At 47.0% G+C, this 12,779-nt stretch overlaps 1 protein-coding gene across 2 annotated transcripts in view; it reads left to right on the forward strand.

The window, feature by feature from the left end:
* The first annotated feature begins 550 nt into the window (after positions 1-550).
* pparab (peroxisome proliferator-activated receptor alpha b) overlaps positions 551-12,779 on the forward strand; it is a 29,736-nt gene continuing 17,507 nt past the window's right edge. Inside the window, exons 1-2 of one of the 2 annotated variants that reach the window (XM_056599520.1) lie at positions 551-785; positions 11,513-11,902. In XM_056599520.1, coding sequence (XP_056455495.1) covers positions 11,539-11,902 — 364 coding nt within the window. In that variant the 5' untranslated portion in view covers positions 551-785; positions 11,513-11,538. Of the gene's footprint in view, positions 786-3,614; positions 5,022-11,512; positions 11,903-12,779 lie in introns of those variants that run through there. The other variant, XM_056599521.1, reaches the window with a different exon arrangement.

A 12,779-nucleotide genomic window follows, 5' to 3' on the forward strand; every position in this document is an offset into this window, starting at 1 on the left:
CCAAAATTAAACCATGCTGATGTGATTGTTATCTGGACTCTATATTGATAATAGCCCTTTTTTTTACTAAGATTGTCTTGTTGTTGTAAAAAAAGGTTTTGTATTCTTCACCTTCCTCTCCAGCCAACTAACTATTGATTTGAAATTATAATTTGTCAACTGTAATCTCCTTCATTCATTAAAATAAAAATCCTTCATTGGATGATATAAACATTGTAATAAGGTACAAAATAAAGGCTCCTTCTCTGTGTCCTGTCCTTTTCTATAATAGGCCTATTCAATTTCACACATTCTATTTCCAATCATCTTTGATTCGACCCATAATAACCACAAAAATATCGTAGTAAGACAGGCTGAAAATTAGAATGTAATTGCATTTGCTTAAAGTATCTTGAATGCAATCTTTACTGAATAAACCAGTATAGTGTATTTCTGGATTACCTCATTGTGTAGCCCTGTAGTTAGGGGGCGTCCTTTGCATTGAAAAGGCTTCAGCGGTTTCTATTCGCTGAAATAATAGGTGTGTCAGGGGGCGTGAGACTATTTCCCCCGTTGTCAGTTCTCGTGTTGTTATTTCCGGTGGGTTTGCTCAATGGCCGTGCTTTGGATGCGGTGGGGGATTTTTGACAGCAGCAGCAGGGCTTGTTGGGAGACTAAACAACGACGTGTGTTGGAGGTTGGATTGATTTGGCCTCCACGTTGTGGCTCAACCCGGGCGTAGCGCGTCTCATCCCGCTGATACTCCAGGCCGTACGACAGCTTTGAATCGGGCTGTCCATTGGAAGGTACATGTCTCTTCGATTATAAATGCAGAATCGTATGGGTTACATTCGAGTTGTCATGGCATCTATAAAAACGTATTGGTTTTATTTATATATAAGATATATATTTATATGTATAGAATTTTTTCTTCATTGACAATTTGGGCTTGGTGTTGCAAAAGAAAAAGTAAAAAGCTATGTAGAGCCAAGAATAAACGACCGTTGATGACCGTTGCTGTGTGGGCAGGCATAATCAGATTTCGGATTCTTGCAAGCCTGAGCAACAGAAGTGTGTCTGTAAACAATAGGAATTATTGCCATGTGATGTTATTGTTGCATTAACAAAGTATTGGAGTGTGTGTGTGTGTGTGTGTGTGTGTGTGTGTGTGTGTGTGTGTGTGTGTGTGTGTGTGTGTGTGTGTGTGTGTGTGTGTGTGTGTGTGTTACTCAAAGACTAAAGTAGTGGTGATTGAAAACCACAGCAGAACTTGGGTAACAGCAATGAATGACAAACGGTTTGTTAACGTTAGGTATTGAGTGGTCTATGCCGTGAGTTCCTTCTCTTCAGCTTGTAACTATCTCACTACTCACCTTATACAAATTGAGAGGATTCCTTTACACTCTCTCTCTCTCTCTCTCTCTCTCTCTCTCTCTCTCTCTCTCTCTCTCTCTCTCTCTCTCTCTCTCTCTCTCTCTCTCTCTCAATGTATATTACATACAGACCGTTTGCTTTCCTGTATCAGTCTGTTCACAAGCTTGGCTGGATGTGAATGATAAACAAGGTCACTCGTTTCCACCGCTGCATACGTTCACTGTAGCCCACGGAGGGATTCTATAAGTGGATCCCCTCTTTTTGCGTGTGCCGTATTTTGTCTGTTTATGCATGGATAATAAGCGAGGCTTGTGAGGCCAAGACTTTCTCAGGACTTTCTCACATGGCCTGCCTCTCTTGTCAGTTTCTGTACCTCCACACACTTTGTTCCTGGGAGTGAAATGTGACCCAAATCTGGCCGTACCTGTCTCCGCCCAGACGTTGCAGGAATGCTGTGAGTCTGCTCAGCAGCACATTGCACCACTGGTTCCATTAGTGCTGCCGCTCTGAACACTATCATTATTATCATTATTTCATTATCGAAACCCTCTGGAATGAAATCTTGAATTAATTATTGAATCATTATAATTGAGTAGTTGTTTTTGCCTGCAGCGTTTGCCTCACCGGTCGGTGTATCGTATGGGCTAGGGTGAGCAGACCTGTGGGCTCTTAGTATTTCTGTGTTGGTTGGTCATTATTCTGTGGTGGCTTTTCACTGTTCTTTCATTAGAGCCATAAAGAAATAAAGGCGACAGATCCAAACAGATGGTGTCGTTGTAATCTCGATCGCTTGGCGTTTACACTATTTCCCCCTCCTCGCACCAGAGGCTCCACGCAGGCTCCACGGTGACGTGGAGTTTACCTCGGGACCAAAGGTTATTCTTTGTCTCGTGAAGGAACTAATCATATTAATCATGAACCTTATCATATTCTGGGGGACATGGTTGAACATCTATTGATGGCCTTGTTGCAATTGGATAAAGGAGATGGGGTAAAGACATGGGCTGGGCTGGAGCTTTTTTTCTAGATCTAGGCCCTCAATGTGTTTGATATTGGGCTTTTCTCTCTCTGTAAGAAGCCTAACCCCTTTCTCACTGCAACGGAGGGTTTGGTTTATTTGGGCGGTGCAAAGGTTCCTCATAAAGGCCTCCACCTTTTAGGTTTGCCTTTCTTGTTCTGATCGACCCTGTAGAGGAACTTGAGACCTGTAATCAACTTCTGCTTTGAGAAGAAGGAGGTGTTTGAGAGAGAGCAAGAGGAAGATTTGAGAGAGGGAGAGGTAGAGAGAGAGGGAGCGACGGAGAAGGGTAGAGAAAGGGAGAGTGGGACACAGCTTTCACCCTTCCACTCAAACAGGACCTTCAGGTTTCTTTGACAGGCCACCTGAAGTCTTTCCACCTTTTCTGTCTTGGGTCCTCTACCAATGTTTGAACAATTTGGCTTTCTTGTGTCCACCGTGTTTATGTTGTCACACACACACTCAAGAAGAATAATTCAAAATAAATCCCTTGAAAGCAAAATCATCTTGTTAGTTGGATGGGTTTATAGGATCACCTCTGACCTCGCACTGATCCCAAACAGGCGCTCCACGCTGTACTTTAAATAAGCAGATTGGAGCAGCAGATTGTCTCTGTGCTCATCTAGGAAGGAATACGCTGGACCACGGATTTCAGCGGATCGATCTGGCACTTCTTAGTCCGTCCCTTTCACACTCAATCTCTCTGGTTGTCTGTCTGTCTGTCTGTCTGTCTGTCTGTCTGTCTGTCTGTCTGTCTGTCTGTCTGTCTGTCTGTCTGTCTGTCTGTCTGTCTGTCTGTCTGTCTGTCTGTCTGTCTGTCTGTCTGTCTGTCTGTCTGTCTGTCTGTCTGTCTGTCTGTCTGTCTGTCTGTCTGTCTGTCTGTCTGTCTGTCTCCTCCCTCATCGCTCCTCTCTCTCTTTTTCTTGGTAATGTTGTATCTCTCTCTTTCTCTCTCTCTCTCTCTCTCTCTCTCTCTCTCTCTCTCTCTCTCTCTCTCTCTCTCTCTCTCTCTCTCTCTCTCTCTCTCTCTCTCTCTCTCTCTCTCTCTGTGTGTGTATCTCTCTCTCTCTGTGTATCTCTCTCTCCTCCCTCATGGCTCCCGTCTCTGTCTGTGTGTCTCTCTCTCTGTCTCTGTCTCTGTGTCTCTGTCTCCTCCATCATCACTTGATTGTCCCTCTCCTCAGCCTGTTTGTTGAACAGGCCTCGCTTCACAACTCTGCCTCTCGGCAGCGCTGCCCTGAGGATAGACCAGACAGACGGACTGCAAGATTTATTGCCGTCAACCTGAGGACTAAAGTAGTCGCGGTAGTAATAGCAAACACACACGTGAGGTAGAGGCTTCAGAAATCCTCCTCAAGTACCTTTCCCTGGTCTTAGCCACACACCCCGTCTAATTCCATTACTGGCCCAAGGTGTCTGTTCCTTAACTGTTGACAGGTTGTGGACACAGGAGTTGCAGAAGAAGCAGTTGTAGTTTGACACAATCTAGTTCCCTCCTTTGTAACGTGAACAGGTTATTGTTTACGACTAACTTTTCTCAAATTCCTTTTTAGAATACCTTTCACTGTTTTAAGCCCAAGAATGACTCCACTCGAACGCCATTTACTAAGGCAAACCGGCTTACAACTCCTCAAAGTCGAAAATAAATACCACCTTTTGTCGATTAACAGAAAAGCATGTTGTTTATATTTATTAATATATTTATTAATTTGTTAATGTGGGGGGATGGGCTCAAATTAGGTAAAGAGGAAAAAACATGTGTGCCTGCCCTGCTCTTTGTTGGTTTGAAGAAGTTTGAATATTGACAAGCCGTTAAATCTCTGGGATTAAGACACACCCAGTGGACGGGAGACCTTATCACCATTGGTATTGAGTATGAAGAATACTAAGTAACACTGTTGGCTATCTGAACACACCAGATCTCTCCAAGCTCATTCTGAGGTTTCTATTTCCTGACACATGTGTAGGAGAAAAAAAACAAGGCTGCGCATACGAGTTGAAGTCCAAGTGTGCAGACACCGAGACAATGGCCAGTCCTCAGCTCCACTTCAACACGGGGGCTGGGGGGCTGGCTAGTGGCTCGCGGGGGCAGCGCCGGCGCCGGGACCCCGGGCTGCATGCCTTCCTACCACCGCCACCGCCACCACCACGTAGGCCTTGCTTGGCACCCAGTCCGGGGTTGTGGAGGACACTTACTCATGGAAAATGTAACCGGAGACACACAGCTGTCCCCTCAGAGAGACACACCAGTGTCGCAATCTATTTGGTGGTTGAACGACAATTTATTTTTCCACCCCCGTTCTGTTTGGCTTGTTACTATTAACACAATAGAAAACGATAAAGTTATAAAAGAAGGTGATTTGGTCAGGCCCCGTCCTTTAAAACAATCATACATACTGTATTTCCATAACTGGGAGTGTGTCTTGACAGGACTTTGGCACTGACACGGTAGCCTGAGTGGAAATAACCATTAAGATCAATCAAAGGGGGCTTGGTGCGTGCAATGAGAACGGCACCCTGGAAGGCGGTTCCTATCAGGTCAGCCGGGCTCCAACATGGCCTGCCCTGCTGGTATGTTTGGATGTACCACTGCTGGGATAAGGAGGGAAGGGAACGCGTCTCCGTTCGGGCCAAGGAGACAGAGCAGCTGGTAAGAAGGGCACTGGTTCTGTTGTTTAGTATACCCCTACACCTGGCACCACTTGTGGCTTCTGTCTTTGTCCGTCGCGAGATTGCATCGCCTGTCTGGGCACTACTTGTGCAGAGCAGGGCTGCACAATAGCTTGGGTGTGTATAGTATTGTATATTAAATACGATGCAAAGTTCCCAATGAGAACTAATGCATGAGAACTAATGCATGCACCTCATGTCTGCATTAACAAACAACAGGGATTGCTGATACATTCTCCGGTCAAATTGCATATAGCCTCCAACTTTCGGACTGCTTTTTGGGTTCATGTTCGAGTTTGGCTTGGATCATCCTGCACTTTGCATGTATCAGCACATTGGAACAGACTGATCTGAATGTTGGCTGGAACCTGAGACAGGTGTGTTTTACAATTTTCGAAGACAAGTACACACTGTTGGCCTAAATAGTCGAAAGTTTATTACGGGGAATAAAAGTCAACAATGCGTATCCTGTAGTCTATATAGTTCAGGCCAAGGGGACTTGCAGGACAGATCACAATACACAGCGATAGCCTCACAGGCAAGCTTATGCAAGCGACTAGCCTGTGACTTCCTGGGTGGATAACATCAGGGTCTTACGTCTGGTAAGAAACAAAACCAAATTAAAATGCTTGCTGATTCCCTGCGGCGCAACACTGATTCCTAACGTACAGTCTGGAAGCTAACTCTTGCTGTGAGGTTTAAATGGTCCAGAAAGTAGCCCATTGTGGCAGTGTGGGGTCATGCTTCTTGGCCCTGCCATGAAGGCTGTTCTCGAGGATAGCGTTTTAGGCAGGCGGTTTGTTTGAGCAACAGAGATCACCCTGGATCGCAGCCAAGGCAGAACTGGAGGTCGCTATCTTTTGGATTCCAAACGCGTCTGTTGCACGTGGGAAGTTGGTGGACAGTAGATCCCTCATATGACATTGGCTGGGATTTGAAATACCGGGTCCTTCGGTGAACATGACCGTACAAACGGAACATAGTTTATGCAAATTAACCATAGGGGATTACACAATAGCGCCCTGTGTAGGATTTATTTACTTCCGATAACATTGATATTCTTGCTTAAATATATTATTTTTAAATGAAAAAAATATAATCATTTCAATGAAATACAAGCATGAACTTGTCAGGGCAGATATTTTGCAGACAAGACAAGTAAACTAAGCGATTGGGCAATCAGTAATTTACTACCACTACCACTACGCGACCCTAGTCACCGTAAACCGAACGGTAACAGTGCAGTGTCAGCATTAACCCAGCACCAGCCCTGCAGCACGGTGCATGGGCTTTAGGATTTAATCAGCGGCTGATTGATTATGGTTCACATGGGATATCTCGAGTAACAACCGTGTTAGTGGTGAGTGATGCTGCCCGGATTGGCGGACTCCAGGTATTCCATAAAGGTTAAATGACATGATTGGCGTACGTATAATCAGAGATTGAATGATGTTGCTTTATGCTACCTGCTCAACTGTTGTACTGTATTATGAATACAGAATGACCTCACCAATCAGTTGGTTTTTTCTTTGTGTTTTGGTTTAAAACAATGAAGAGTGTCTCTTTTCCTTGTTGAAATACAAGCATGAACTTGTCAGGCCAGATATTTTGCAGACAAGACAAGTAAACCAAGCGATTGGGCAATCAGTAATTTACTACCACTACTCTTACACATTTTAAGATGATCTGCAAAATGACATTTAATTGGAAAACTTTGCATTACTATTTTAAGCGTAGTGCACATTTCAAACACAACTCGCCTTCCACCTCTTTCCACCCTTTTATCACCGTCACAAAAACAAACCAAAATCAAAACCAAGGTTAAAGTCAGGCCAACTTCAAGTCCTCCTAAACCCGCACAACGTTGTGTTTTTATTGTCCTGCAACGACCACAGTGGATCAGGTGACATAGCCTAATCACCTGATAATGAAGAAGGGGTCTACAGCCTTGACCCACCCCCTCCCCTATCCCGGGATCATCTACGACGGCACTCTGGCTCCAACGCTTAGCGGCTATCGACTCATGAAGCCGAAGTGCACTTTGGCCGATTTCTCCCTCTGGGCTGGAGGAGGTCGCCTGATAGGGGCCATCGTGTTTGTTTACCCTGCGGGCACGGTCTATACTGGGCTCATTAACCTGCCCCTTCAAACACATGCAGAGGCCAATAGACGGTCAGAGACCTATACATACCGGCCTGTGTCTCTTGAAAGCGCCGTCAAGTCCCCTGACACACACCCACACACACATTAAGCGCTCAGCTCTCCTCAGGGACCTGTGGATACTCCTGTGGTCCAGGCCATAGAAGAGATTAAACATTAACCTGAGAATTGCTTCCACACACACACACAGACACACAGACACACACACACACACACACACACACACACACACACACACACACACACACACACACAAACTGAGTACAATCACATACGATCTGTCAAGTGGTCTGGTTGTAATGTAGTTGACGGTCGAGAGACACGCTGAAGGGTTCATTGTCTTTCGGATCGGGAAGGTAGGGATTTGAGTGTCTTGATTTATATGTTACTTTCGCGTTTTTGTGCTTGGCAAACCCATTGTTGTTCCTTTGGCAAAACATTGTTGTTGCATTGTTGAACAAAGGATTCAAAGAAATCTTGCTCACTCTGTACTTTGTACTCGGGCAACTTGCTGTTGTGCGAGGGTTGTTGGGTTGCAACATGGCTGGACAAGTATTTAGTTTACGCACACCTCTTGGGATGTGGCCAGTCTTGTAAGCTGAATTCAATATTCTTCTCACAGCGCACACTTTGTCTTCCTCCTTCGAGTGTTTTGGAAAGCACCACGTCAGGCCTGGTGCCTCCTGGGGATCTGTATATATTACAGTCATTAGACCCTTTGTGATTACAGTGCTGCACAGACCCCATGCGGTTCGCCAGATGTGCAGGGCTGTGGTGGCGGAACCCTCCAAAGACACCACAATCCCATTTTGAGTGTGTCACACAAAGATGAGTATCTCACGGAGAGCTATCTCAAAGCAAACAGGGCCAGCTGACCGGCTTCAACAGCTTCCCAGTGAATTAGAGATTACCGTTCCGAGGCCGTCAACCCAGGTGGCTATTGTCAACTAGCGCTGTGGCGTTCTAGTGATGTGTTTGTGAGCGAGTGTCAAGCTATCTGCTGTACAAGGTTAGCATCACTATAGCACTAGCAAGGCTGTAGCCTTCATGTTGATATGCACTTGGCCGGGCAGTCTAGGTATTGTTGAGGCGTTCGCTGGTACGGCTAAGCTGATATGGGGGAAGGGAAGGGGATGGAGGGGATTGGGGGGGGGTGGGGGGGGGGATCGGTCAATCCGCCTAGCCTATCCTAAGCATGGTGTAGTGATCCTGCTGCCAGGGCCTTGAAGATTATCAATGCTACATTCACATTATTCCCCTCTGGCATCAAGGCCAGCATGAGCCCTTACTGAACCTGATGAACATCCAACCTCATGACCACCGATGAAGGGGATGAGGGGGCATGATTGCAACTCAAAGTAAACAGGGACTCTGTTGTAGGTTTCTGTTGACGTTTTTGGGGCCGGGCCCTCCCCCCCCCCCCCCCTCCTCCCCCCCCTCCCCCTCCCCTACTGACTTGATCAATGCGTTGGAATTGCAATGACATCACCATGGCGACGCCCAAAGGCATGTGTGCCCCCGGGCCGTTTGTGTTGTGCGTCTGGCTGGCGAGGGGGGAGGGTGGACACACCATCACTGCCATCATAGTTCCCCTACCCCCCTACCCCCTACCCCCCCTTCCTCAGGACCTCCATGGCCCTGTAGCGTGCAACCTTGCTCGTCTGCTGCCCTCCTGAGAGAGAGAGAGAGAGAGAGAGAGAGAGAGAGAGAGAGAGAGAGAGAGAGAGAGAGAGAGAGAGAGAGAGAGAGAGAGAGAGAGAGAGAGAGAGAGAGAGAGAGAGAGAGAGAGAGAGAGAGAGAGAGAGAGAGAGAGAGAGAGAGAGAGAGAGAGAGAGACTGCCTAATGATCTACCTAGTGGGACAAATCCATACTGTTACCATAGAAACTCTCGCCACTGCACTGCGCATCTCCGCAGGTATTGAGTTCACGGAGTTCCTCCTGGAGTTCCATGAGGACAGGGAAAAGGGAACTGCCTGTAAAGATCCAATTTGAGTTCAGCGAGGTCTGGATTGTCAGTCGGAACCACAATGGTAATACGTGAGGCTTTCTCCAGTTTGGAATACATTCAGCTCATTTAATTGATCACCGCCAGCTTCGTAGCTCCCGTGTGAGCCGTGCAGAAGAGTGATCCAAGGGTTGATAAAGACCTTGGAGGCTCCAAGCTCCTAAAGGGGGGGTGGGCTGGGGGTGGGGGGGGGGATGGAAAGCGCTAGAATAAGGGCTTGTCTCTTTATACTAGCTCAGGAGAGGAGGATTTGTCAGCAAGCGATAATGGTTTAAGTGTCATATATGTTTCCCTATTTTTTTAGGAGCATGGATTGCATAGTAGCTACAATGTAGGACCTCCCACCCGAAAGGTTCCTGGATTCAAACCCCAGCTACCACAGCCTACCGGTAGCCCTCCACGCACAAACATACAGAGAACCTCTGCCTGTACGCCATAGTCATCGGTGACCTCATGTACCTCAAATCAATCAGCTGCAAGTGACTTCAGATAATAGAGTCCGCTGAACGACTGCGGTTGAATGGGTGCGATGCACCCGTCAAGCTTAGAGCCAAGATGCTAAATGATGAATGAGAAGGCACCGGCTGGAGTGGCCATAAGGGGATGATACGAAGACCAGAGAGGGGATGTGGGGGTTGTGTCCTGGAGGCTACATGCTAGTGCTCGTACTTTGAGCTCAGCCCCCCCCCCCCCCCCCCCCAACCCTGTTGAATGTGATACATTAACACGGTGGGCGTGAAGAGGCCCACTACCATGATGGATGGCACTTGACGAGCACAGCACACAACATCTTTTGTGATTTTAAAATTGCTTTGTGGGGTTTTGAGCAGTGTGGAATTTAGCGTAGTCAGATTGGGGTGGGGCGGGGGGGGGGGGGGGTGAACCTGGGAAAGGGCTTTCAAGGACATCAGCCTATTTAAAAAGATAAAACTCATAGAAACACCGGTCCAAAATAGCCTTTCCCAATTTAGACTTCAGCCTTCACTAGACGTGGATGAGAAGGATACTGCGCACAGACAAAGGGGTGCACGTTTACCGGCCCGGACTTGGTTATTGTAAAGCGAACAGCTGTTGTCTTGTAAAAACGCATTTTGCTGTTGTGTCGTCTGATGTAGGAGGAGCTTACGGCAGATTGACCCACTTTGTATTGGATGTATAGCGCTGTGATACGTGGGGCTTATCTACAGGGCAACAATGGGTTAATGCCCCTTACAAAACTGGATCGAACTAAGTCAAGCTCTTAGAAGTCATCCTCCTGTCAAATTCTGAGCGTCAATTCCACTTAATTGGTAATCCTGCAATCTCTATTGGGGTTCAGGCTGCACCTCAGTACATCTTACTAGTATAGACCCACCTATCTTTGGTCTGATGTGGGCCTCATCAGACCTAGACCCAGCCAACCCCCAACCAGTCTCTCTCTCGGCCCAGTTAACCAACTGACCTAGTTGTGTCCCCATCCATGTTGTTTCACCTATTGATATCCATATTGGTTTGCCCTCTCCGCCCTCTCTCTCTCCTTACGTTACCCTCTCTCTCGTTCTCTTTCTCTCCCCCTCTTCAGTCTCTGTCATCTTTTTTTATCACCCTGAACCTTTGTTTTTCCTCCCCTCTTTTTTCTTTCTCTCTCTTTTATTCTCTCTCTCCCTCTCCATCTCCCTCTCCCTCTCTCTCTCTCTCTCCCTCTCCCTCCCTCCCTCTGGAGGAGGTGTAGGGATAGCGTATAGCGTAACGTGAGGCGTGTATTCAGTCACTAGGGAGAACTGGACCGGGCCCTTGTTGTGTTACCAGACACTCCACCACTTTGCTAACTCACTCGTACGGCGTGTGCTCGCCTGGTTAACCTTGTGCACCGAAGGCACTCAAACACATGCTCGGTTGACCTCCGTCGAAAGCCCAACCATGAAGGATTACGACAGAACCATACACCAACGACAAATCTGTAACCGTAACCGATTTTTGTTGTTTGCATTTGAGTTCAGTTATTCCAGCTTTATTCCAGTAGGTGAAACTCGAAGCGAACTGACGTTGGGTTGCTTGTAAAAAAAAAAAAGAAATCTTACATTTTTGTATATTTATATTTTCTTGCGAGCCTAAACATTAAATACACCATAACTCTAGCCAGTCGTGATATGCATCTGTTTCTTGACCATCATGTCGAACCAAGTCGTGCTGTGCCGTCATTCAATTCACTCAAAGTCACAGCGGATCTCAACGTCGATGTTTACATCGGCGTCATCCATCTCATGAACCAGTGCTTTAATGCTCCCGTCCTCTCTCTCTCCCTCCCTCCCTCTCTCCTCTGCAGTCTGATGAGTGAGCCTGCCGTCCTTCATGTCTGCCAGCGTTATGGTCGACGTGGACATCCCTTACGGCCCCCCCTCTCCCCTGGAAGACTCTGTCCTGGGGAGCCCTCTGTGTAGCCCCTCTCCCCTGGAGGACTCGATGCTGGGCAGCCCCCTGTGCAGCCCCTCGCCGCTGGACCACTGCGCCCTGCACAGCCCCCTGTGCAGCCCCTCTCCTCTGGGCCACTCCGTGCTGGACAGCCCCCTGTGTGGCCACGATGGCTTCATCGGAGGCATGGAGGGGCTGCAGGCCAGGTCCAAGTCCATGGACGACGACGCCTTCAGTTCTCTGGGCGCGCACGAGTACCCGTCCTCCAGCACCGGCTCCGGGTCCGAAGGGTCCACCGCCCTAGGTGAGGAGGGGCCGGGTGGTGATTGATTGATTGATTGATTGATTGATTGATTGATTGATTGATTGATTGATTGATTGATTTGACCATTTTGATATCAAATATGAACAGCACTTGGTGTCATACATTAAAATACATATATAGTAGTCAGGGATGACACAATAAAGCCTGAAGGCTTATTTCGATTGTGGTCCCTGACTTTCTTGACGTCCCTGGTGTTGTTGTTGGGAGTTGTGGTTATTTATGGAGCGCTGGTCACAGACAGGAGGTCACAGACTGCGTGACGACAGGAGTTCAAGGAGAGGGTGAAGGACAGATGCATATAAAAACACAGGACGGTACCAGCATTGTGCGGTTTAAAAAGGTTGACAGTTCTCGTTGCGTACCGATCCAATCCATTACCTGCTCACAGCAGTATGGATACAGATCACGAGTTCAAGGTTATTAAAAGGAGTAAAGTATGTACAACGTATATATATATCACAAAAGTATGTGTTTTTATTTGTAGGTGCACAAATTAGGATGTTCCGTCAAATCTTAGATACTACGTATACAAAATGTCTAATTTTCCCCATAGCGGATGCACTTGAAAAAGCATAAAAAAAAATACTGATCATAAATTCTTATATAGCAGTTTTTTTTTTTATTACCCAACTGACCATCATAATGTGTGAGGTCTTTGGAACAGACCAGAGGGCCCTGTCCAGAGTCTGCACTAAAGACCAAGAAAGACCCTGCCTTTACTATCAGGGGCTCTGGGACCCCTGGATGAGTCACCTAGTCACTGCCACATTCAAAATACTATTTGGAAAGTCTATCCTGAGTTCACATTTTATAAAATCGGAATCTCTGTCTTTGTGGGATAGTTTAGTACGTTTAG

This window comes from Gadus chalcogrammus, chromosome 9 (genome assembly GCF_026213295.1).
Source record: "Gadus chalcogrammus isolate NIFS_2021 chromosome 9, NIFS_Gcha_1.0, whole genome shotgun sequence".
Classification (NCBI taxonomy): Eukaryota; Metazoa; Chordata; class Actinopteri; order Gadiformes; family Gadidae; genus Gadus; species Gadus chalcogrammus.